We start from the raw sequence: 26282 nt of genomic DNA, 5'->3' as shown, positions 1-26282 counted from the left end.
AAGGGAAACAGCACAGAGTTCCTTGGGCTGTTGTTTGTCCTCCTTCACCTTTTGGCTGAATGGAAGGCAAAATGGAAGTAATGAGCACCAAGACCGAGAGGGCACCAGTAAAAGCAAAGACCATCCTCATGAAGTAAAACACATTTAAGTAGAGGATAATAGGGAATATTTTATGCAATTCTGGAAAACCTACTCAGAGGAAGTGCCAGTGCAGATGAGAAAGGAATGACCCTCCTCCCTCACCACAGCCCCCATGTTCCCATAGAAACTGGCCAAGCTAAAGCTGACATTTTACAGCCTCAGCCAACCTTTCACCAGCACTGCTACCCCTGCACTATGTGTGAATCCTGGGCTTAGAAGCTACTGGAAGGGACCAGACCACCACAGCTTTGCTCCTTCAGTTCCTCAGTCCTTTTTCCTGCCTGACATTCAACTGACACCAGCTTTCAGCAATTCTCCTTTTTGTAATGGCAGCCTGATTTCTGCTCTCCTCCAGCTTTCCTAAGACAGCTTCATACAGATTTTAATTATGCCTCTGACTGCTGCAGCTGCTAGCTGCAGACTCCCTGTTTCTGCAAGGATACTCACCCTTATCCTGCTGTAGTAGGCATGGTGCAGTCTGTCACAATTCATTCAATAGCTGCAATAAGGCAGAGCTGCCTCAACAGTCCCTAAAGCAATATTTTTCTAGTTGAAAATGCTGTTTCAGCACATTGAAGAGGTAAGTGGGGGAGTGGGGCAATTTTAAGGGAACTTCTCTTAGAAAGGCACAAGTTTTCACAGGTCAAAGAGGAACTTGAGTTTCGGTTTGGAAATCGTTTTGGAAAGTATAATAGGAAGTGAACAGTAATTCAATAGAAATCAAAAGCTGGAAGAGGCATTTGTTTTTTGGTTTTGTTGGGGGGGTTTGTTTGTTTTTGGAGGTTTTTTGTTTATTTTGTTTGGTGTTTTTTTGTTGGTTTGTTTGCTTGCTTGCTTGCTTGTGTTTTTTTTGTTTGTTTGTTTGTTTATTTTTCAAATAAGCATTCAGTACTTCAGTGGCTTTCACTGTATTTTCCAGTCTCCCCTGCAGCATTCTGGCCAGAACAGTCCTCTTCCTCTTCAGCTAGCCTTGAAGGGCAGGTGGATCACTTGATATGTCTTTGTATTTGATTTTGCAGGGTGGGCACAGCAGGCAAAGACTGTGAACTAGGTTAATATTGCTGTAGTTAACTTCTCCTCATTGAAGCAGTCAGGGCCATGGAGCTGGGACTCTAAGTGAGACATTTTGGAGGAAAAAAATAACTCTTCCACCATCCTGGAGAGATTCTTAACATGGTCATCACTCCCACTTGAGGAATTGTGAAGTGTCTTGAAGCATGACTGGTCCAGCAGAGCTGTGTTCTGGGCTACTCCAAGGAGAGCTGAAGATGCTCCCAAGGCACCAAGACATGCCCTGTGAGGCACTGAGATTCCACTCCTGATCTGTGCCAGTTCTGTTGAATATCCCACTTGTGCTAATAAAAGCATTATTGTGCTATCAATTTTACTGGACCTTTGGAGGGAAAATGTATAAACTGAACATATCACTTAGGCTTCCTGTGAGAGCTATTATTAAACCAGATCAGTTGTTGGTTTTTTTTGTTTTTGTTTTTGTTTTTGTTTTTTTTTTTTTTACCCCCAAGATGACAAGCCTACTTGACTTTTCTATTCTAATTCAAGTGGGAAAGAAAGACGGCATTGTGTGGTCTTCAGCCCCTCTTCTATTTGTACACGTGTCTCAGGAGATGAATTATTTATGATAATGTAATTATAGAAGTGAACAAACAAGTGCATTGTGCAGACACTCTGCTTTTCCCTCCCGAAGAAGGCGCAGTCTGTCAGGGGGACACTAGATGGTAGTCTTAGTTCAGAAACATTGCAAGGGATATCTGACATTGCAGCGACAGCTACTAGTGGCTGTTTCATTGGGTTTGCTCCTTGCAGTACAAGATTTGAGGTGAATCGGTTGTGATGTGGAAATGCTACTCGAAGCTGAACTCTTCACAATTAGGTGGGTAGCTGATAACTAATTCCAGAAAAGGAAATCTTGAGTCTGGTAATTTTGCAGTGGACCATTCCTGAGCTACCTGAAAACCAGCAAAACCTCTGTTTCTAATTTATGGTGTAAGCACAAATTTCAATTAGAAGAGAAACCCAGTTCCTAGGTATCTCGATGACAGGAGTCAATGGGATGTGGAAAATGAATTAGCCTCTATTTTTGAATTTTATTTTGGTTTGGGTCTCCTTAATTTGGAGCAGATGCATGAGCAAGTGTCGCCTAAGGCAACAACGCTGGTGAAGAGTATACGCAACAAGTCTTATTATGAGTGGCTAAGGTAACTGGGGTTGCTTAGTTTGGAGAAGAGGAGGCTGAGGGCTGATATTGGTCTCTTCTCCCAAGTGACCAGCAATAGGATAAGAGGAAATGGGCTCAAGTCACACCAGGGGAGATTTAGATTTGATACGAGGGAAAATTCCTTTACTGAAAGAATGGTCAGACATTAAAACAGACTGCCCAGGGAAGTGGTGGAGTCACCATCCCTGGAGGCATTCAAAAACTGTTTAGACATGACATTTTGAGACATGGTTTAATGGACATGGTGGTGTTGGGTTGATCTTTGGACTGGATGATCTTAGAAGACTTTTCCACCCTTTATGATTCTATGATTCTGTTCTCAGTGTCATGGCTTCCAGGCTATTATATGAAGTTATCCTATTCCACATTTGGAATGGACAGACTGTGACCCATGAAGCCCTGGTAGTTTTATCACATGTGATTAGGTTGGTATCTTCTACTTTGCACAGATCATTAAGTCCTCAGTGCCTTGCACTTTTCTTTGGGCTCCAACATGCTTTCAGTTCAAGCTTATTCTTTGAAAGGAGTCAGTAGAAACTTTAATTTGTATCTTCCACAGACCCAACACTCTGTAAAACTTTCCTTTTCACCTGCTTCTCTTCCCTGAAATAGTCAGAAGTTTTAAGGCTTATTTTACAGCTACTGCAGGTATATTTATAAATAATAAAATCCCCATATGATATGAAACTTTCAAGAACACGAGAATATGGAAGAATTCAATAGCAGCACTGAAGCAGAAGGGACTTAGTTGCCTTCATTCCACACTGACCAATATTCAGTCTATTTTAGATGCATTGGCTGGGAATGGAGCTTTTTCCATCCCTCCCTGAATCAAAGAAAGGATTCCCTTTGACACCAGTGATGTTAAGACTCACAGCCATGTTTCTGCTTGCTTTATTCCGCCATGTTTCAGTGTGAGTTTAATAAAAATGTGTGTGAGATGTGGAAATAACTGGTTTTAATTATTAGCTATCACAAACTAAGAAATGAATCCAATTCTTAGTCTGCTTAGGGACTGGGAATAGAATACAAGGAGAAATCAGGCATATGTTACTCCTAATGTGACCATTTCAGTTTCAGCAAATTGCAAACTAGTATTGATTTCTATACATGAGCTATGAAGAAAAAAAGAATTGCAAAACTTCTCAGCAGCATGAAAAGCCAATATCGACCCAACTAGAATGGCGGTTAGGAGAACGATGCTTAGCTGATGAAAATAAATAGCAGTAAAATAGCTTCTCACTTGTAATTTTTATCTAATATAGTATCAGGCCTGTAATCCTTTGCAAGTGTCATCTAATGCATCACTGGTGACTGCAGAAATGTGCAGAATTAATAAAGAGGGTGCCTGGATGTGGAACAGCTACCCACCTCCAATCTTCCTTAAAGGCCTCAGTTTGATGTATGATATTCCTCTGATGAAAGTAAGAAATCTATCAGTTCACAAAGTGAGTCTTATTCTTTAGTTCCAGCAGAAGAAGCCCTTTGCTGGAGGCCCCAGTTTCATACCATTGATTTGTCTTTATCCCAGCATGCATCTTCAACTGTGAAACCCTGCAGTCATGCTAGAGCACTTCTAACAGGAGTGGCCCTGGGGTTGCAGACACGTGAATTAGAATAAAATCTGGTTTAATATTTTGCTACCCTTGAATAGCTGAAGCAGAGGAAGGTAGTAATGGATAGTAGATGGGTGTGAAGTGGCAGGCTGCACATGCAGGGAACTCGAGCAGGAAGGGCTATGTGTGACAGGGATCCTGTGAAAGAAAAGGGCATGTCAAATAGCTAAAATATGACAAACATTCCTCACAAGATGTAGGGTTGGTTGCTCTGGAGATCTCTTCCCCTTCTGTTGCCATGGCCCTAAAACATTACTGTCCCAGCACACAACAAGCATCAACAGGTTTTAAGGGAAATGGAAGGAGATTGTCTTTCTCACTAACACAGGCCAATCATCATTTTGCATTTAACAATATTCCTTCCCTTTGCTTTGGATTTTCCTCTGTTTTAGAGCAGAGGATAGGGTGAGAGGATGAGTGAACCCAGAGGGACAGACATGAGTAGAGCATGTGGGAATCAGTCAATTCAAACACGATACTGCAAACACAACTTCCCATTATCATCCCAGTGTCAGAAGAAAAAGGCCTGTGGAGCAGGTATTAGACCCCTGAATGCATCTGCTCAACTTTTAACACCTCTGATGTTCTTTTTAAACTGGAACTCCTGGTCCCTCCTCCCTTTGACAGGTCTCAGGTCTCCCTCAAGTACAGTGAGACCCAGCAGGATGTGCCTTGCCTCTCTGGACTCTTCAAGATGATGGACTCTTCTGTTCCAAGGCAACTCAGAGCCATCTTTAGTTCCCTCAGTAGCCTGCTCTGCTGAGATGAGACATCCCTACTAGGCAAGTGCCACTGTAATTTTTAGGCTCAACAGATATAAACCAACCTGTTGTACTGGCTTTGCAAGGATATAAGCTTTTGCTAAGTGAGGGGAGTCATTGTTTGCAGCAGGATTTGGGTGCTTCAACACAGACTTTGCCAGCCTGGAATTTGAAACTTTCTCTACCTGTAACCAATGCAAACAAGAGCAGATTCATCCCTTAGATTAGAAATATTATTGTTTGACTGCTGTCACAGCTTGAAAATAAATTAAACTGGGAAGCAAATGTTGTGTATGACCAGACAAAGAAAAAGTTCAGGAAGCCCTTCTCTGTATCTTCAGATCAAGATGAACTTTGATAAACTTGGTTATTGAAAAAAACAAACAAACAAACAACAAACCCAAGCCACATTTTTCTTCCTCTTTTGACTTGCAAATTAAGCTAAACTCATATAATCAAATCTGATCAGAGTTTATTTTCAGCTGAAGATTTCATCACAGACTTAAAAGACTCAAGCTGAGATCATAATTGCATATTGTGGACTGTCCCTGCTGCAAAAGTTTCCTTTACTTCCATGTAAAAAATTAGTGAAAGGGTTGGTTTGTTTTGTTTGTTTGTTTTTGTACTAAATGAACTTTTAGAAGTGCAGAAATTGATGTGTCTCATTCAAATGCAGAACAGATTTTGATTTGGATCCCTCCTCCCTTTCACATGCTATTTACCCACATCAGAGTTTAATAAGGTTAATGTGCTAGATGTTCCCCCAGTGTAAATTATATCAGAAGGAAGAATACTGCCTGAATAGAGTCCTCCAGCTCTATTCATTTGCTTTCAATGTGTCAAATTAATTTTGCCACATGGGTAATAAAAGCTGTGCTTCTGTGTATTTCTGTAAACATTGTACGATTTAGAGAGTGTTTATGATTTCTTTCAACAATGAAACTTAAACTGTGCACAGTCCAATATCAGGGAGTAATTTCAGAAGCGACTGAGGCATGTAATTGAGTTTGTCAGTGTAATTGTATTTTGGAATAGATAGTGGTGTGGTTTTCGCAGTCGTTAGTGAATCTCGTCTTTAGTGTGCTGATTAATTCTATTAGAGGAGTTAATTAGACTGAGAAGGTGGGGGTGAGAATGGGGGGTGAGAATGGATACAAATCACTTTAAAGCACTGCATTGAACTCAGAGCTGATTATTCTGTGCACGGAAAAAATGCTGTCTCTCCCCGCTTTGGACCCACACATGTGATTAGAGCTCATCAGTGCAGCCCCGCGCCTGTCGACAAGGACAGATGATGAGTTTGGATGCAATTCTCTCTCCTTTCAAGTGTGAACTTCCCAATTGAGGTACTGGAGGGTACAGAGTTGACTTGACTTAAAAATAATAAGCTCCTGTGTATACTCTGTAATAATAAAAATAATAATTACAGTATCTGTATTTCTGGCACAGCCTTCACATATTGTTTTCTGTAAGGAATAAAAGGCCATAAGGAATAAAGAAGCATCACTTAAGGGCACTCTCTGGCTTTGAAGATTTCAGAAGAGCTTGTGCTCAGGTCTTGCCATGGGAGATTCTAACTTTGCTCTGCAAAAAGAAAAGAATCTTGGCTGCTGGACATGTGGCAGCTGTAATATCTGCCTTGGAGGTGCTTGAGCTGTGAGTTGAATGCAGAGCTCTGTTGGTATCTCCAAGCTGGAGCTGGCACATCCTGTCCACAGGCAACTACACAGGCCCTGTCTGCACTGTAAGTAAGCTCTGCAGAGGAGTTGGCTTATCTAGAAGAGAGAGATGAACTTGCAGCTGCGTAACAAAAGATTCATAGATCTGCCCCAGAGCCTGGGCTGCTGGTAGACATGAACCAGTTCTGGAGAGCATCATGAGCCATGGGGTGGCAAGTGGAGGAGGATGGATGGATGGATGGATGGATGGATGGATGGATGGATGGATGGATGGATGTTAATTCTCTGTACCTGCTGACTGGGTGCTGTGCACAAAGATGTGCAGCCTTGGGAGTAGCCATGGAGGAGCTGACATGGATCTTAGCCTTCTGCATCTGACCTAGCACAGACCAAGTCATCTCAAAGTGTGGGCAGGCTGAGCTTAAGCCCTTCTACAGTTTGCCCCCACAGTGTGCCCCAAACCACTTCCAGGAGTGAGACGGGAGGGACTGAGGAAGAGGATGGAGAATTGAAACAACCTCCTCTAAAGCCAAGACGTGAAATAAATATATACAGAATAGATTTTTAAGCAGCATTGTATAATCCTTGAATCACCAGGAATATTTCCAGATAGACAAACACAAGACACTGTCAGAAGAGCATTAAAACCTGCTTTCAGACATCATCTGAACTGGACGAAAGCCAGGTCCCTTTATAACCCAAAGGTACATATTGGGAGCCGTTGTAATTTTCTGGAGAACAGCTTCAGTCTGAATGAAGGATACAGTCAGATGAAGCAGTGGTCGGGACTACACAAAACCCAGGTCAACAGCCTGCACATTTTCAAGAAATTGTGACCCTGTGTCAGGGAGTTGCTCCCAGGCTGCCTGGTCAGGCTATTAGAACACCGTCAGTAAAAATGCCTCTTATCTTCTAACTCCTTCCATGTACTGATAAAACAGCTGTGGTCAGTACAGGGCATATTTTAATAAGATTCAGAGTGGTAACATCTGGCAAATTCACATGTCATATGCTTCTCCTTCCCCATGTACAAACAGCCTGTGTTCCCAAGCCTTTGTGTTTCCCTTAGATAATGGCTTTTCTGCAGCAGAACACCAGTGATAGGTTATCGGCTGGGAATGGCAGCACGTCTCAACGATGGCACCACACGAAGAAATGATCTGAAACTTTCACTGTTGGGAACCTTCACGTAGGAAGCCAGCTCTGATAATCCTATTGAGAGGAGAAGAGCTGGCAAGTCTCTCTTGCTGCAAAACACAAGGAAAAGGAAAAGGGTCCTGGAAAGTCACAGTCATGAATTTCTTGTCATCAGCCTCCTTCCGCTGTTCCTGGGAAGGACCTCTTGGCTGCCTCTCACCAAAGGGTTGTGCTACACAATATCAAAGAAAACATGGAAAGGCATCTTGCAGCCAGAACTGAGAACAAGACTTACCTCAGTGCATGGAGAGAGAGGGCAGTGGGAGCCTCACACAGAAGAGCAGCAGCGTGGCTGTGTGGGGTGCTCATGTGCTATTGGGCTAAACCATGCTTTTGTAATGGCAAATCACTCCCTGACTCTTGGGCTTGGCTGCTGGATTCAGCAGCTGTTAAAGGGCCAGGGATTTGGGTGTCTGCATGCAGATGCCTCTAGGGATAGTTAGTATGCCCAAGAAGGTTAAGTCTGTGCAGTCAACAGGATTTATGAACCTGAAAATGTTTAGGCACTACTAAGAATTCCAGGATGCTGTTTAATTTCCAGAATGACTCAAGCTGAAGGAATTGTGTGCCCCAGTTCCAAATGCTCTATGGGAATGACAAGGATTCTTCTCTGGGACCACTTGGAAATGCACAACTGTCTGGGCAGCTTAGAGCCATCATGTCACAAACTTATTATTAACTCTGCTTCCTGAGTCAACCAAGTCATTGCACCAGCCCACAAAACGAGCTGAGAACAGATGTGACTCCAATGGCAGGGGTTTGGACCACAACCACAAATGCAAGGATAATTAAGATTTTCCTTCATTTCTCTTATGTGCTAAATGGAAATATTAAATTAACTCAGCTGTGCTGTAAGGCTAACTGCAGAGAGTCTCTGGAAGATGTGTTCACATGGAAAAGGTCACTACATTGCCCCTGGATCGTTATTTCACTTACTTTATCCAGTAGTTAAAATGCATGATCTCTGTCTTTCCCAGACCATCCATCTTCAATCTTCCAGGCAGCCAATAAGGCAGAATAAATGAAGATCATCAGAAAGTTGTACAGTTTGAGGCTTTCTATCACTATGCAAAACCTGTATCTTCATTAATCACTTTTTTTTTTTTTTTTTTAAATAATGAACTTGGGGACTAGTGTTTCTGCTGCTAAGTACTCAAAGGAGTTATTAAATTTTTGGCTGTCTGGTTCCCCCATCTGTTTTCATACAAATTTACTGCAATTAGTATTTGAGTAAAATTTCTAAAAACTGCCAGATTTCTTAAGAACAGGAAAAACTACTGTAAGTGTGAAGGGGAGCTTATGGTGTCTGAATGGCAAAAAGTAGATCTAAAATCTATATTAAACCAGCCTTCCCTGGAGCTTTCAGGGAAGCTGCAAAAGGTAGACTTGCAAAATGAGGAGAGGATGGAAAAATGGCTGCCTCTCCTGGTCCAGCTGTCCACTGCTGGCTGGATATTAGGATAATTTTAATTCATTTACATTTTTCTGAAGGAGGCAGCCCTATAAGCACAAAAAACAGGCAAGGAAGTAGGTAGAGGTCTGCAGCGTGGCTACAGAGCATGCAGGGGGATATAGGGCTGGAGGTTAGTACCAATTCCAGCATTGGACACTTCTAAGACTCAGCTGGACAGGGTGCTGGGCCATCTTGTCTGGGTTGTGCTTTTGCCAAGAAAGGCTGGACCAGATGAACACTTCCAATCTGGTGTTCCGTGATTCTATGATTCAGTCCTGGGGGTAAGTACTTCCCTTGTGCAAAAGTCCCTGGCTACTTGGTGTCAAGGGGGCCTCTTGGATTTTACCATGTTGAAGCTGTGGCCAAATGCATTGCTGCCCTATACCAGGCAGAAACAAACAGCAAGATGTGAGCCTGTGCTTTTGCAAGAGTGTGACAGGAGCCCTCACATTACCCTGTGCCCATGAGGTGCTTAAGAAGGCTGTCTCCTGGAGGGGGACCAGTGTCACACCTTTCCAGTGCATGGAGCCACACCACTCTCCTATGCACTGAGGTGATCTTGGTGAAGGCCCTTTGCTCTACACAAATTTCACAGTTCTGCATATCTTTGTAACAAAATGGGACAAACAAGATTTTAATGGCTAAAGGGTTAAGTTCTCTTCCTAGTTCTTCAATTAACAGGCTCCCTCTGCCACAGTGTGCTCCTGTGGTGCACCACAACCTCTTCAGTGCTGTATATGGACATATCAGTGAAATTCCCTGCTCCAGATGGCCTCCCTGGCCTCATTATGTACCTGCTTCGTATCAAATTCGAGAGCTCTCTAAGTCTTTATTTTCACTATATTTATGCCAAGACAAATTTTTGCAGCTGATAAATTTCCATCTGCTTTTAAGAACAGTGGGATGGGCCTGGTTTCTTAAGAAGGAAGAGTTCCAGGGTGTTGTCTGAACTGAAGTAAAATAGACAATCCAAGAAGGGCTGACTGGAAGGGCTTGGCTCCGATGTGCCTGAATTGCCCAGGAGAAAGATAATAAACAGAATGAGGAAAGCAATTGCTTTAATAAATAAACTGGAACATGTGTGTGACTGATACCACCAGGGGCTGATATATGCCAAGAAGTCTGTTTTAAACATCTGCTCTTCAGCAGCCTTAATATGTTATGACCAGATCACTCTGTCTTCTGCTGCTGGTGTCAGACATCCTACAGCAGCTAGAGCCTGGGGGAAGAAATACAAGCAAACAAGCATATAGACATCCATACATGGACACACAGATACTGGCATTTTTGTACATGTGCATTGTAGTACCAGTGGAAGAATGAATAATGTGAAATTGATTCAAAATGTTGCTGAAGTAGCCATGACAAAGAGGACCCATCAGTGACCAATATTAGTCCCCCAGGATATCTATTTTTTTTCAGTGTACAGCTAGAGGATTGTTGGCAGCTCATGTCCCACTCAGTGCATCCACAGAAGCAGTATGTTCTTTATCACACCATAATTAAAGGCTTTTAATCTCTTGCCAAGGATTTTATGTGCTACAAAGGCTGAGGAAAGCAGGTGAGGTGTTATAGGCACAATGGTCATTTTAAAAAGCACTCTTACCAGCCTGAAGCCCTGGCAAGGGAAGAGAGGTGCAGGGAATGGAAAAGGAGATGAAAGGAAGGGCTGAGCAAAAAACCAGTGGGCACTGGCAGCAGCATGGTCACCAATGTCTATTCTCTCCTCTGCTACACAATATTGCACTCACAGCGTCTGGGAAAAGCACCATGTGGCTGTTCCTCAGCTTCAGTGGCTCACTCTTCAGTCCCTGAGCTTCAGCCACAACTGAAAGCAGGCTTGGAGAAGGTACAGGACCATGAAGAAGATGAAAACAGGGTTGAGTGAAGCTAAAGTACAGTGAACATCCATTGTTCAGGTGCAGTCAGACACCTCCTTTACCTGTGCTCACTTTTTCTGCTCAGCCCATCTTCTTCCCTTTCAGTGGAGATGCTGGGGAGCACCTGCAGTGTTTTCTCACAAGGAAGAAAAGACACAAGAAAACAGACCTCTTTCTTCACTCAGCTTACTCTGGGAGCTCTAGGGGAGTCCATTGAAGGATTTAGCATAAAGATTAATGTCTGGCCTGTGGCATTAAGCAGAACTTGTTCATTTAACAGGACAGTGGCTTGACAGAATAGGAGGTTGTGACCTCTCTGATGCAGCAGCAGTTCTTCTGACAGAAGGTGATAAATAAAAGTGTCACTGCCACAGAGTGTATCTGAAATCTTTTCATTGAACAACATGGAAAAAGCTTGCTATGACCCCAAGAACCTTTACATCAAGACACCTCCTGGGCACACGCAGGGAATAAGGTCTCATTTTAAGTGCTGCCATGAGTGGGTTGTGTGGGGACAGCAATAACTCTAAAAGCATGCCTCATTCACTGCAGCTGGAAATGGTAGATTTCAGGTAATTTTTATTTCTGTCTTAGTAGCAGGCTTCTTTCAGAAAGCCAGGTACTCTGTTGGGTGTGACCATAACAATTGCTCACAGTCCAGTCTTCTTTATATTACAGCTGAATAATGTAACTGTGGCTCCTGCTTCTTCCAGAAATCAGAATCAAAAATTTCAAAAAATTAACTCCTAGGACAGAAAACTGGCCTGCCTTTGGCTCCACAGAAAAAAAAAAAAAACAGTCTTTGAGGAAAAGGCTGCCATGCTGGGGACAGGTGTACTAGTAATGTCTACTTGTTTGTTCATGTTCTGATGGGAAACCAAAAAGTGATCCTCAATAAACACAACAAAGTCTAAACTAAAACAAAGTACTGATAACCTATCAGAATATTGTTAAAATTGTAAGTTAAGACTAGAAAACCAAGGAGCTGCCTTAAAAATCAAAGGAGGTTGAGAAATTTAATACATTCAGGTTCTTTCTATTTTTGCCTGCAGAGCTTTGAGCTTTTCACTCAAATGAAAACGAGGATTAGATGAAATGAAGACTACTTTAACATTGTCAGTCTCTGGAGACTGAGGCAGTCCAGAAAAAATCAGAGCACTGCAGAAGATCTGTAATAAATTTGCTGGACTTGGCAATTCCACTTTGCTGTCAGTCACTATGCTGCTGCAGGCAGACATTACAGGACAAGACACCATGTGTGCTTTCTACCTGCAAACACCTTTAGCAGCTTGATGAAGAGAAGCTGAGCTGACTGAAGGCAGCTAGTGATGCTGAGAATGTGAGGCATTGTCACATCCTTAGCTTCTATGACCAAAATTCATCCCAAGTAATGTGCTCACAGCCAAGAAAATCTTGAAATGAAGCCTGCTGATTTTTCTGTTTCTGCATGCACCAAAATGTCCTCCAACAATTACCTCTGCTCCCTCCCTTGGAACAGTATTTCCTGTAATTTCAAGTGTGATTTCCTGATGAGTGAGGATTATGTGAAGGCTGTGCCAAAAACCTCTTTGCAGCATTTCAAACCACTGCCAATTTGACACCGATGCCATTTTGAGGTGGTTAAGACCTCAGTAAAAAAGTAAATGCAAAATACTAAAATGTTTCCAATGGGATGGGAATGAAAGATGGCATTTTCCCCTCCAGGGAGAGCCAACACATCTCCCGGGAACAGGGAGGAAAGATGGCCCTGGCTAGGAGTCTTTATTCATTTGCAGAAACAGCCCACGGAAAACACACAAGGTGATGCCAGCCGAACAGGCACTGGGGGTTTGGGCTGCAGGCATGAATTAAGGGAAACCTCTACATTACTTCAGAAACGTTTTCCTCTCACAATGCTTTTTTTTTTTTTCTCCCCTCCCTTCCCCCCCAATGGATATAGGATTGCATTCTGAACAGATCCCAGCCACGGGTGGAGGGCTACTTTACGAGGAGAGGCTGAGCTAGGTCTTCAGTTTGGAAGAGGCTGAGGGAAGGATCTCATTAATGCTTATAAATAAATGTTAGGAGAATGGAGGTCAGACTCTTCTCAGTGGTGTCAGTGAGACGACAAGGGGTAATGGCCATAAACTGGAACACAGGAGATTCCACATAAACATAAGGAAAAAATTCTTCACTTTGAGGGTGACAGAGCACTGGAGTAGGCTGCCCAGGGAAGTTGTGGAGTCTCCTCTGAAGAGGTTCCAAAACCAGCTGGAGGTGTTTCTGTGTGATGTACTCTAGGGAACCCACTCTACCAGGGGGCTGGACTAGATGATTTTCAGAAGTCCCTTCCAACCCGTTCCAGTGAACCACAATGTCCCTCGGAGCACCCAGAAGAACGCCTCTTCCCCTCATATTCTGGAGCAGCGTTGCTGCTGCTGCACAGCCAATCACCACTGAGCAATACTTAATTAACGCTCAGTTTTAATTACTGCATGCTCTCGTTCCAACAGTAACTTTAGCGAGAGTTCGTAACCCTTAGCAACGCAGGCCGAAGAAAGGGCAAGGTCGTCGTCAGGGACGCCGCTGCCTGCAATACGCATGCGCGGTGGCCTAGCAGTGCCGCAGCTCTGACGCTCTCCCGCCTGACCGCAGATCAGGGACACCAACATGGCTGCGCCCATGTGCACGCGCGGGCCACGGCTACAGTGGGGCGTCTAGTCCCGTCCCTTGGTGGGGGGAGTTGCTCTCTGCCGTCCCGTGTCGCCACCTCTGCATGGATTCTCGGGAGTCCTGGGCGGCCTTGGCGGTGAGTGCGCGGGCCCGAGACTGCTTGTTGCCGAGGCGACGCGGCGGCCTCGGCTGCCGACCCCGCAGGTCCCAGGCCCGTGCTGCGCTGAGGGACGGTGGGAGCATGCCTTGGTTCGCCTCCTCAAGGATTCAGCAGCCAGCCCCGGGCAGCAGGTGTCAGGGCAGTGGTGAGACCGTGACCTTGAGGGACGGCCCGGTGGCGCTGCTGCTTTAGTGCGCTGTGGGTCGTGAGCTTGGTGCTGTATTTCACTCCTAAAAAGAGCTGTTTTCCCACGTGCACTCTCAGCACTGTGGCATACAAGGGATTAAAGCCACCCGTCTGCATATCTGGGGACCTCCTTGAAAGTATCCAGCGATCATTTTCAATTCTGTCTGGAAAGCCATGAACGTCGAGCCCTGGGCTAGTGTGAGGAGAGTTGTGGGCCTGTGGCTGCTGGGAGAGCCCTGCTCCCTGCCCTGAGTACCCCGGTGACAGTCGGCTGCTAGCTGCAACGTCATGGTTCAGTACATTCGAATTAGGTCCTGGTTTTCCCTCATCATTTCAATGCAGTTAGGTTTAGCAGGTATGTCCAACTCCTGGTAAAGGTTTTTCAGCTGTCTTAAGTTCTGATAATACTGCTGTCACTGAAAGGAGAGGGCAGAAGGTATATTTTATTTGTCTTACAGGTATTGTGGCCCTCTGGCAGGTGCTTTATTAGCAGCTTCATGAATTTAAATGACATTTAAGATGCAGAACTTTGAAAACTGAAGAAGCCATCAGTAACTTTTGATTCATGTTTTAACAGATGGGTAGATTAAATTTGATCAATGCTATTTTGAGCAGATAAGGATTTTGATGAAAAAGACTGAAGAAAAATCAATGCATGCAAAATAGTTAATTAGATTAAAAGAGTAATTAACTTATTGATTAAAACTTTAGTAGTAGATAGTGAACATCTCTCTGAATCCTCTCTTGGCCCTTAAAAAATAAATCAGAGTAACACACATGTGATTTGTTTTCAGGCAGTTAAAAATCAGTGCAGCTGGTTTTTGTGCCCTGTTGTATGTGAGTTAGACTGCAATCTGTTTTCTGTTGTGAATAATAGTACATTTAAATAATGTCTCATAAAGAATTAATGCTAACTATTTATTTTTTCCGTGTTTTTGAAATGAAGTTTTTATACATTTCAGTCTCCTGCTCCTGTTTTTGACAAGTGATTCTTTCCTTCAAATCAGCCTTGTGCTGGGGAAAATTAGAAAAGAAAAAGAAAAGGTAATCTGGAAACACAGGCCATGGAAAAAGATTGAGCTGTTGCTGAAGCTGTATGTTTAGGATTTGGTTTTAGAATTTCTTTGGATAATAACCTTCCCCTTTTCCTTGTGACTCTGAAAGCATCTTTGTTTAACATGATTTTTTTTTTCCTAGAGACTTTTGTCAATAAAAAAAGGGAGTTTTACTTTACTTTTTTACTTTCTTCAACACTTTAAATGAAGAAATTTGCTACAAAGATGTGAGTCTGCTTTTTAGAGGTGCCTCCAGGGGAAACAGAATTGCTTCTGTCTTTCCCTGATCTTATCACACTACTTCCTACAGGTGTTTGTCATTCTGTGCCATTTCATCTTGAAAAGTGGCATTCACTGTCTTGCCTTTATGTATAGTGTGTCAGTGTTGCATTGTTTTGCTCCTGCTATTCAAAACACGGAGATTGTTTTCAAAATACCTTAAAAATGGTTAGGAGGTGTAATATCTATTGCTTGCTTTTGTTGAAACATCATTGTTATAGCTGTAGAAGCTACTGAGGTCTGGGTCAGACTATCAGTTTATAATTTGACCACAGAAAGGACACAGAAATGCCTTGGTTTAGGCATGCCTCAGTTATTCATGCGATCACCAGAGCTTCACCCCTATGAATATTAATGCTCTCTATGGTTTTGTCTCAAAGGCTGGTGGAGTTGCTGGTGTCTGTGTTGACTTGATCCTTTTTCCCCTGGATACTGTAAAAACAAGACTGCAGAGTCCTCAAGGATTTAGGAAGGCTGGTGGTTTTCGTGGCATCTATGCTGGTGTTCCTTCCACTGCTATAGGATCCTTTCCAAATGGTAAATGTTCTTTGGATTGTGCTTTGTCTTCTTTAAGTTGGAACTTCTGTAGTATAAGGTGTTCATGTCCATGGCTTTCTCTGCTGCAGGTAATTCTTTGGATTCTGTGAGTCCATGTCTAGCTGTAAAGAGCAGTTCCTAAAATCGTACAGTATTGTGTGGGCTCTTTGAGCAGCCTTAATGAAGGTTGCTGCATGCTTACTCTGATAAGCCACCCTTGTTCCTTGGAAGATTCCTGGATATTTCTTACAAGCCTATCTTTACTTCTAAGGGACACCCTGAAGCATTTCCAGGTGCCAAAGAGGGCTTGATTCTTGCTTTCCCTGAACACTTTTGTCATCACCCTCTCACGGTACTGGAAATGAATCAAAATTCAAAGTGCTTGAGCACTGGAGGTCTTTGAGCTAATTGTCCTGAGGACACTATTTCTCTTATTTTTCTCCCTGGAAACAACTACAACACTTAAAATGAGAAGACAACAGGAATACTTCTGAAACTGAAGCTTTAAAAAAGTAATGTTTGTAGTCCCTGCAGAAAAAAGAAGGCATCTAAAATTCCTAATGCCTTTGTCTATTTTGTAGGGAGTCATAAAAAAGCAGCAACCTATGTTGTCAGTAGTAAATGTTAGTGCATTTTGCTGACAAATGCTTTGACACCTTCAGATGTTTGATGTCCTTCATAAAATGATATCACAAAATTCAGTTCTTTATCTTGTCTGCTCTGTTATCTCCTCTTGAGGTGATAAGCATCTTTTGATTAGCAGAAGGCAATACACATAACCCTTCTTTACAATTAAAATCTGTTCACCTGCAAGACATGTCAGGTTTTTTCAGGATTTACATCTCCAAAATCTGAACTGTGGTTTTTATCTTTCCAACATATGACTGGGAACTGAAATTATCTTTAGCAGAAGGAGTAACCCTTAAGGTGCAAGTGCCTTTGTAGCTGGCTGTTGCAGTGAATAAACATAGCTCATGTTGCTAAGCTCAGCTTAGTTTTGTATGTTTCCTCTTCACTGGAGAGGACTTCTGCAATTCCTTTGGAAGCTTGGAAGAACTTTTTTCTGGAGCTGAAGTGCAAAACATTAAAATGATGATAGCTAGGAAGAAGTTGTTAATAACAGTTCTGCACGTTGTGGGGTAGCAGACTTGTATCAACTGCTTTGATGATTGGTGGGTTGTGGGGTTTGGTTTGGTTTGGTTTTTGTTTTGTTTTTTTCAGCTAATCAACTGATGTAGGGGTTGAGTGGGTTTTTTCTTCCCCAAAAATAAAGACCCTCCCTCCAATTCAACCAAACCACCTTCTCTGTACTCTTGCTGTCTATGAATATTGAATATACCATTTCTTCCAGAATTTCTGGGCATTCATGACTAGTTGACATGTCAACTAGTTCTTAGCTCAGTACTAAATATGGCCCCAAGTCCTGACATCTTTAATATGAATGGGAAGTTTGCCAGTGATAGCCAGGACCATGAACTTTTAAAGGAATTAAACTACAGATTGTGTTCATACTCTTGTACTATTTTGGGGAAAAAAATAACCTGTTTTCAATTACATTTGCAGAATAATAGGGGGCAAAGTCCACCTCTAAATGTTTTTGTGCTAGTCCAGTGATGGAGGAACCATTAAATGACTGCATGTATTCTTGAATTTCAGCTGCTGCATTTTTTATCACCTATGAGAATGTGAAAACCATCATGCACCATGGCTCTACATCTTACTTGACTCCAGCAACACACATGGTGGCTGCCTCCATTGGAGAAGTGGTAAGAAAGAATTTCATACATAGTGTGTCTGTGAGAGGAGGGGAAACTGTGTAGTTATGAAAGCTTAGGTGTGCTGTCATATCTTTCTTGAGTGTTGACCATCTTTGTACATGTGACAGGTTTTACAAAAATATTGCTTACCTTTTAATGATGTGGTCGCAATTGTAAGGGTTGTTTCAATGTGAGTAAAGAGTTAGTCTGTTAGTAAGCTTGTTCTTGCTAAGTTAGTAGATAGTGGAAATGTGGATTGTTCCAATAGACAATGCAGCCTCACGCTGTAGTGGTTGGGTGTCAGTGTGAACACCCAAGAAAGGTTTTTACAGCCTTTCAGCTTCCTGTGGGGGTAATCATGGAAAGGACTTTGTTTTAAAAGTAACCGTAAGAGAATGATGTTTTATGTGAAGTAGGTGGGTGCCATCATCTGAAACCTTAACATGTAAGAACCAGTATTAACTAATTAATCATTATCTCACTCTCCTTCTCTCTGTGAATTCATAGAATCATAGAATCGTAGAATCAAGAAGGCTGGAAGAGACCTCAAAGATCGAGTCCAACCTGTCACCCTAAACCTCATGACTATCTAAACCACGGCACCAAGTGCCACGTCCAATCCCCTCTTGAACACCTCCAGGGATGGTGACTCCACCATCTCCCTGGGCAGCACATTCCAATGGACAACCACTCTCTCTGTGAAGAACTTTCTCCTCACTTCCAGCCTAAACCTCCCCTGGCGCAGCTTGAGACTGTGTCCTCTTGTTCTGGTGCTGCTTGCCTGGGAGAAGAGACCAACCCCCTCCTGGCTACAACCTCCCTTCAGGTAGTTGTAGACAGCAATGAGGTCTCCCCTGAGCCTCCTCTTCTCCAGGCTAAACAGTCCCAGCTCCCTCAGCCTCTCCTCATAGGGCTTGTGCTCAAGGCCTCTCACCAGCCTCGTTGCCCTTCTCTGGACATGCTTCAGCAACTCAACATCTTTCCTAAACTGAGGAATACATAATTTACCAAAATATTTTATTGGATTTATAAACAGTGGGTGCACAAAGTGATGTGACAGGATAGGGCACCTAGGAGCCGTGGAACTTACCAAATGATGAGTAATGCTTTCCTGATGAAGCCTGCCTCAGTGGAAAGTGCCCTGGCTAATGTGATGAAGCTTTTCCCTGTGAGATGGACATCTGTACATTTTAGTGGCAGCTTTTCACATTATCTCCCTGATAGCTATAGTTCTTAGTTTAGCGTGTTGGTTGGCTTATTGCACAATAAAGGTACCCATGAATAAGGAAAAGAATTTCTAAATACAACCTTTTTGAAAACCTCTCTCTCCCAGAGCCTTCTTTTTGAAAAAGTTACTGTGTTTCTTATCCATTACATCCATTAGTTAGTTTGTAACATATTCTGGAGCTGCAAGGAATATTCTGGCTTTGCTGAGATTTATACAATACCCAGACTAATTTGGACCAGATTCTGCTGAACACTTTAGATGATCATTGAGGAAGGTCACAAGGGAATTTTGGTGCCTGGGTTATCCTTGCCTTGTCGACAGTGTGGATTTTGCAGACGTTAATTGTGCAAGAGGTTGTGTTTTTGTTTCCTTGCTATATATTGTAAATTCTAAGTGCCACATGCAGCACTGCCTAGCTGCTTCCTCTAGGCTCTCTGTGGTATCAGTTTTTAACTTGTGGAAATTATACTGATTAGACTGAATGGAACTTAGCCAGGGAACTTAATTTAACATACCGAGCACACTAAGATAGGTGAATGCAGCACCCACTAACTGCTCTGATAGTGGTTATAGGCAGGAGGAGATACAAGGTGATAGATTTAGGACTGGGTGGGATATGTCTATGTTGCTGCCTCAGGTAGATTCTTTTTGATCTTGATTAGAGCCTGTGCTGTCAGATTATAACTTCTAACTTAAGGCAATGCACAGAACTTACTTTCATGGAAATTCTATAAAGGCTGTTAAAAATCAGCAAGAGATTCTTCACTGCTATGGCAGTGCATAGCCCTTAAATTCCTTGCTTGCCTGGTATCCCAAGGAACAGCAGACCCAAAAGGCAATTTAAGCTTCTCATGTGCTTTCAAATTCAAGCAAAATGACAGTTTGGCTCATGGAGAGGTGCCAGTGCTCTGGGACAAAATCCACTAGGAGGAAAAAAAAAGTATCTTTTTTTGTGAGTGGGTTATTTCTGGTATACTTCCTCTGCTTGTGAGAGTACTGTGACAAAAGTGTAATTGGGTAATCTAAGCAGCAGCAGGCTAAGACCAGTTTGTCTCAGATGACTCCTTATGTCATTACAGAATGTGTTGCCTGTTTTTTCCAAGGTGGTCTGTAATCTTGTGACCCTTACAACTAGGGCACTTGCTCCTTTCATTTTCAGGCTGACAGAGGTAGATGCAGCACGGTTAAATGAGTTGCTTAGGGCTGTCTCATATGCTTGGTTCTTGCTACTCTAAGGCCAGGAAAATATATATTGATAGCTGTTGAAATGGCAATTTAACTTTATGTGATGTTGTCAGCCATTTTTCAGCTAATAAGATTCTGCATTTTGCTAGCTTTTGTTCTCCTCTTGGTGTGATGGGAGAGTTAAGCTGTAAAATAATTGAGGTGGGGATTTAGAGATTTGCTGCAACCAACTTGTAATAAAAACAGCACAAAGCGAGATCTTCTCACATTTGTTTTATATAAAGCCTTAGCCAATCAATAGAAATATATAAACTATTCCAAACAGCATCAGGGTGAAAGTTATAATTATAGTTTTATTGATTAGTCATGAAGTTTTAATCAGAGCATAACCACTGGGACTATTATTTTGTCAGTAGGGTTTTTTTAAATACATACTTTTCCTCCTTTGTACACTTTAACAATTACTGTGGTATAAATTGCTTTTAAATGTGAAATAATAAGCCAAGCACTCTGTCGTGTTAGGATTCCCAAGGCATCTCTTTGCCCTTCCAAACTGCCTTCTTACAAAACAGAGAAATTAAGATTTAGAGCAGGAAACTGACATTGGATTTCGAGGTTTGCTACTCCTTCACTGATGAGCATAAATGAGTCAGCTACCCTCTTGTGGGTCAATAAAATCTGAGCATAGCTTAAGCTTAAAGGTATGCTAATGCTGGCTAATTTGTGTTTTGAATGTGGCCCAGTAAAAATAATTATAGGTAGAAGGATAAAAATGCAAAAGTTGCATCAAGATGTGTTAAACTATATGGGAGACATCAGTCAAATGTGAACTCTTAGTTTTTATACCAGCCATTCTTCTGTATTGTTTAAAACCTGTGTAAGCTGATGGGAAGCAGAGTCCCCTGGAAGTGGTGTGCTCTAGTTTCTCAGTTCCAGCCTAGGAGGCACAAAACCGAGCAGTAGAAAGACAGTGGTTACAGTGTGTTTGGGTGGGTCTTTTTTTCCCTTTTTAGGCAGGAGGGATATTGAAGGCTAATTTCATCTCCAGGAATGGGATAAAGAAAATTGCATTCAAAATCTGACCCTGTTACAGAATTATTTTTTCCTATAACTGAATCTTGCTATGCAGAGGCTCTGAATAGCCCATAGTACATGAAAAATTACTTAGCAGGACAGAGCCAAAACTCTAGAGGGCAGATACATGGTATATCATACCATCTCATCAAGGAAGAAGAAGGTTGAAGAGTACATAAGTTACCAAGGAGGGGAAAACCCTTATTATGCCACTCGTGTAACTGAACTTTGGAGATAGGAAACACACTTACTGCATCCAGAGCTTTGGAATTTTTCGTCTTGACTCTATGTTGCCCTGTATGTTTAGTCTGCCTGTATCTTTACAGTGAGCTGCCAAATGTGCTTGGAAAACATGATATCATAGGGAGTGGAAAGGAGAACCAGATGTTCCAAAATTTTACTTTTAATATTCTAAGGCAGTGTGAGTAACTTGGAGAAGGAACAGTATTTTTAACCTTCTAGTGCCCATTTTACATAGTAACCAGGTGCTTCTTGCAGATCCAAAGTTAAATGTGCAGCTCCAGATGGACTGTACAGAATTTTTTATGGCAGTGTATACATGGCAAGAAACTTTGATAAAGAGTAGGGCCCCTCTGGGCTTCCTCACCCAGCTTCCTGCAAACTTGATTTTTTGGGGCAAGTTTAATATTGCCCCAGTCTGAGTTTGTCACTGAGTGACAAAGTGGTTAGATTCAGCAGGGTTAACTTTAAATCCTACTGGCTTTTCCATGGAGGTGAAAATAAAGTAATTTGGGTTACATTCTAGGGAAGTGAGCTGGCAACAGCCTTTTCTATTTACTATTTAGATACTGTTATGGTTAGGATCTGGGCTTTGCAAGATATTTAGTGCAAGTTTTGAGCTGTTGCTTGTAAATATCAGGTACACTCTTATCTTTCTGACCTTTTAATTGGCTGCTTTTGGTGACTTTTGGTTTTTTTTTTTCTATTCTGACACCTTGGCTTGCAGCTCACTTGTGAGAGAAAGTGTGTGGGAGGACTGAGGACCGGAATGGGAGTTAAATGTCCTGTTCTTTTGGCAGCTAGTGGTAATGACCATGCTCTGGAAGTAGATTACCAGCTGAAGTTATTGAGCTGCTTATGTCCTTGTGTTAGTTTCCAGAGTACTTTAGGTTTACAGTGCTGGAGGTGTGTTGATACTGTGCAGTATTTCCCCAAGGCTCCCAGGTTACGTGCACTGTGATGTGTCTACAGAGTACACTGTGGTGTTAGACCAAGTAACTTGGATCCTGAAAGCTGCCAAGTCATATTTATGGTGCTGTGCCTGCATTTGTTTGTCCTGCTATGTTTTTATGCTGATGTAGCCATGATACTTTAGGTTCCTCATTTGGCTCATTTTCATTCTGCTTTAGTGGTCTCTTTTGGTTGTATAAATGCTGGACAAGATTGTGGGTCTAGAAAGTTGTTTATTGCCTGTCTGGAAGTGGTAAAACTTGGGCTACCTACAAAACTTTAATGGAACCTCAAAGGAGGTAGCCTTGGCTATCCTCTAAAACAGTTCTGAATGGTTAAGTAAGGATGGCTCCCTTCAGAGATGATAATGAGAGCTGTTGAATCAATTTGAATTGCAATGTCCAAAAATTTGTCGTATCCCTGTGTGGTTGCACAGGGCAAGGTGAGGACTGGTATTTCAGGGTGGAATTCTGAGCTCACTCCTGTATTCCAGAGCCTTGCCACTTAAGAAACTTCGGTGATAAAAGCAAAGTGTGTGGTTCATTTGTGATTAGCATCTGACCCTCAGTATTAATAACTTGGGAATTTTTTATCTGTTGTTGGGATGTGTCAAATAGGAAAGCTTCTTAATGCAGGAATTATCTTTCTGGGGAAATCAGCAAGCTTTATCTACTAGCCCTGGCTTGTTCCTTAAAAGAAGCAAGACCAAATGCAAGCAAGTTTACAGTTTACAAGTCATGATTCTGTAGAACAACATTCTGAGTGTGCTTGTAATTCAAATAAAGAAGTGCACATTTTATATTATTTCAGACATGGGGTTTGTTTCTTTTTTTTTTTTAATAAATTTTTTAATGTGATGGCCAACATTATGTTGTCTTCTCTCTCTCTGTCCATGAATCAACCCCTTCTTCCCTCTGCCCTGGCCATATTCTTTGAAACAGTTAACTAGTTTCAGTTTAGTAGAATAGGAATTGCCAAAAGTGTACAGGTATGAATTCTGTGAGAGAGACTGGCTAGGTCCAAGAAGAAAGGTGCTATTAATGCCATTTCTGAGGCAAAGGCTGAAGCATGTGTCAGACAAGTCCACAGAGTAATATCATCAAAAACTCTCCAGCAGGATAATTGGTTAGGATTTTGCAGCATAAGCCCAAGGAGGTCTGCTTGCAGAAGCCCAGTCTAACAAGCATGAAGCATCTGTTCACATCAGACATGGAGTTAAGATTTAAGATAATAAAAGTCCCAAACTTGTGTGTTGGAAAATGTGGCTTTGCAGTTCAACAGGCAAGTTGGACACTCTAAGGAGAGTTGCATCTTAGTAAACAACTGTCTGATGCAACAGAGATGTGATTTAGTACTTATTGTGTCTAGATTTTGGGCTAATGGCTTCAATTTTTTAACTATCCCTTTTCTAAGAACTGAACTCACAAATGGACAAAACCCTTTAAAAAGAAAAAGCCAGGTTTTCTGCTTTGCACTCTGTCTCAACCAGTGTAGTATGGGCTGGCAGACTTTTGTATTCGAAGTAGTATCGAAAGTCTGACAGCAGTCAAAGTTTGAGGCCTTTTTTTTTGGTGGTACTTAAGCATTTTTTGGCCATTTTCATTGATTAATGCTTGTCATTTTGGGCATGACTGTGCATATCTGGGTGCATACAATGAGAAGGGGAACATGCTGATCCTGGCAAGATGAGCAGTGGTGGAGAGTGCAGCAACATAAGTGGTCTGCTGAAATAATCATGGGGGTATTTGGAAATACTCATAAATTAATCTAGGTGAGGTCAGGCTGCAGTACAGATGCTACAGGATTTTTGCCAAATCCTTATGCACAAGCATGGCTGAGCAGTTGTTGGAAGACGGTTGTGAAGGTGAGATTGCTGCCATTAAGAGCTAGTGTAGAAGAAGCATAGATAGAGCAGATAGAGACTCAAATTAGAGCTGCAGCTCTAATTGGTTGTAAATAAAGATGAATGAAGGCATGAATCCACAAATGCTGCCAACCGATGCATCATACAATTAAAGGCTGAAACAGCTAATTAAGATCTGTCAAACACCTAACCAGCCACCCATGCTGATCTTCTCTTGCATGCTTCATGTTAACTGCATGTATTGCCTCTTCATCATCTGCCCCTCCTAGATTGCTTTGTGATATCTACTCAATCCAGGGCTTAGGGGACATGCCACTCTGCAGTGAAAAGTAGAAACATAGTGATTGTCATCTCTTTTCTTTCAATCCTAGGGCTGATGCTCATCTGATTTAAGTATATTTGTAGCTCAAAGTGTCTATAGAGGAAAATACTTTGGGTTAAAAGAGTGTAATTGAGAAATAATTTAAAAGTCTTTCCTGATGGATTTCCTGGCTTGCAAGTTATTCTGTCAGAGTCAGCTTTGGAAATGTCTGAGATAGTTCAAGGTTAAGTTTATTCCAAAGTAAGGTTCTGTACAGGGTTTGTCAGTAATAACTGTTTCTGAATAGCTCCATATGTGGAGAAGCCCATAATTCTTTAAGTGAAAAGGCTGTAGAAAAGAGTAAGGGATCAATTAAAGGAAAGTTCTCGATAAAATACAATGTAGTTGAAATTTCCGTGTTCTGGGCCAGTGTGACCCCAAGAGACTGAGCAAATTGTAAAATACTGGTCATCTTTCAACAGGAGACTTAATGTGTTTTCAGAAAATACTGCCTGTGTTCTCTTGCCTGGAATCTCATTAACATTTGTCCTCCTATAACACAGCCCGACCCCACTTGGCTCCTTGGAAACAGTTTTTATGCTGGATGGGACACACCATACTACTTTTGCTGCAGGAACAGTTTGGCTGGTGGATGTGATTCATTTCTTAAGGCTTTTAAAATAAGTTTAACAGACTTTCAGTGGTGGAAGAGTTACTGGGATAGATTGGATCATGCAGATCATTCTGAAGGTTGAATTAAAAATTTACTGTTTTTCAGTTTTAAGGCTTTTTTGTGTTTCAATGTGGCAGTAAATTATAATTCAAGCATCGACCAGGTTAAAGAAGGTACTGTTAAGTAAAGCTGTTCACCTGTTTGACTTTTGCCACTTAGATTAAACCCAACTGCTTGTGATTGTACTGAGCAACTTCAAAATCTGAGACCCTTATTTTGTGGTGGAGTGTAAAAGATGTACATAATAGCAGGCTGCTTTTCCTAAGTTTTAGGTTTACTTTTAAAAAGGAAGCAAAAGTCTGATTAAACTTTGACAGATCAATTTAATTATGCAAAGCACACACACAACTCTCAAAACATCTGCAGTGAAAAGTACTTCCATTAAATAGTGTTTAGTGTCAGCCTTGTCAGCTCGACAGACTTTCCCAGTTCTTTGCCCATTAACTGATATAATTGGGGTTACAGTTTATCCTCATGGTGAAGAAAACTCCACACAAGTTTCCACTGCTTGAAGGCATGAGTGTTCCAAGGTGTATCTGACGCAGCAGAGGGAGAGGCAGGCAGGGAACCCAAATCAGGAGTTGTAAGGCATATAACTGGGCAACTGAAGAGCAATAGATGGGGAAGGAAATGTGAGAGAGGTGCAGAAGTCCAGGCTGAGAGAGATGCTGAAGTGATGGACAAGGAGCCACCTGAGGACTTCAGGCAGCTGGAGTGAAAAGCCTTAGCTACGATGTCCATTGCAAAGGAATGAGTGTGTGGTGGTGCACTAGAGAAGGAAGAAGGGAGCTCTGGAAAACAGTAAGAGCTGACTTAGGTTTGACAATGACTGGATGAAATAACACCCTGCACAACAGCTCTCCTGGTGAACTTGTCAAGGGTGGAAACGTGGAGGAAGTTGAAAATGTTCATGTAGAAGCTGTGATTTTCCAAATGTTTGTGACATTTGGTTGCTGTGAATGTTCTCATCTCGGCAATAGTATATTTTTAAGCTCTGGGAAGTGCTGAGATCTGAGGGATCTTGCTGGGTGAGATTACTCTTTGAAGAAATGTTTCCTGCCAGCATACAGGGGAGCTGCAGTTAAATTAATGAAGGCCCTATTGTGTCAGTCAGAGG

At 42.1% G+C, this 26282-nt stretch overlaps 1 protein-coding gene across 1 annotated transcript in view; it reads left to right on the top strand.

Annotated features, from left to right (window-relative positions):
* Positions 1-13718: 13718 nt before the first annotated feature.
* Positions 13719-26282, top strand: part of SLC25A26 (solute carrier family 25 member 26) — an 87388-nt gene continuing 74824 nt past the window's right edge. The window contains exons 1-3 of the mRNA XM_054387375.1: positions 13719-13751; positions 15676-15832; positions 17489-17598. Coding sequence (XP_054243350.1) covers positions 13719-13751; positions 15676-15832; positions 17489-17598 — 300 coding nt within the window. The remainder of the gene's footprint in view (positions 13752-15675; positions 15833-17488; positions 17599-26282) is intronic.

Source organism: Indicator indicator, chromosome 15 (assembly GCF_027791375.1).
Source record: "Indicator indicator isolate 239-I01 chromosome 15, UM_Iind_1.1, whole genome shotgun sequence".
Lineage (NCBI taxonomy): Eukaryota > Metazoa > Chordata > Aves > Piciformes > Indicatoridae > Indicator > Indicator indicator.
This window is presented reverse-complemented; position numbering and strand designations above follow the sequence as displayed.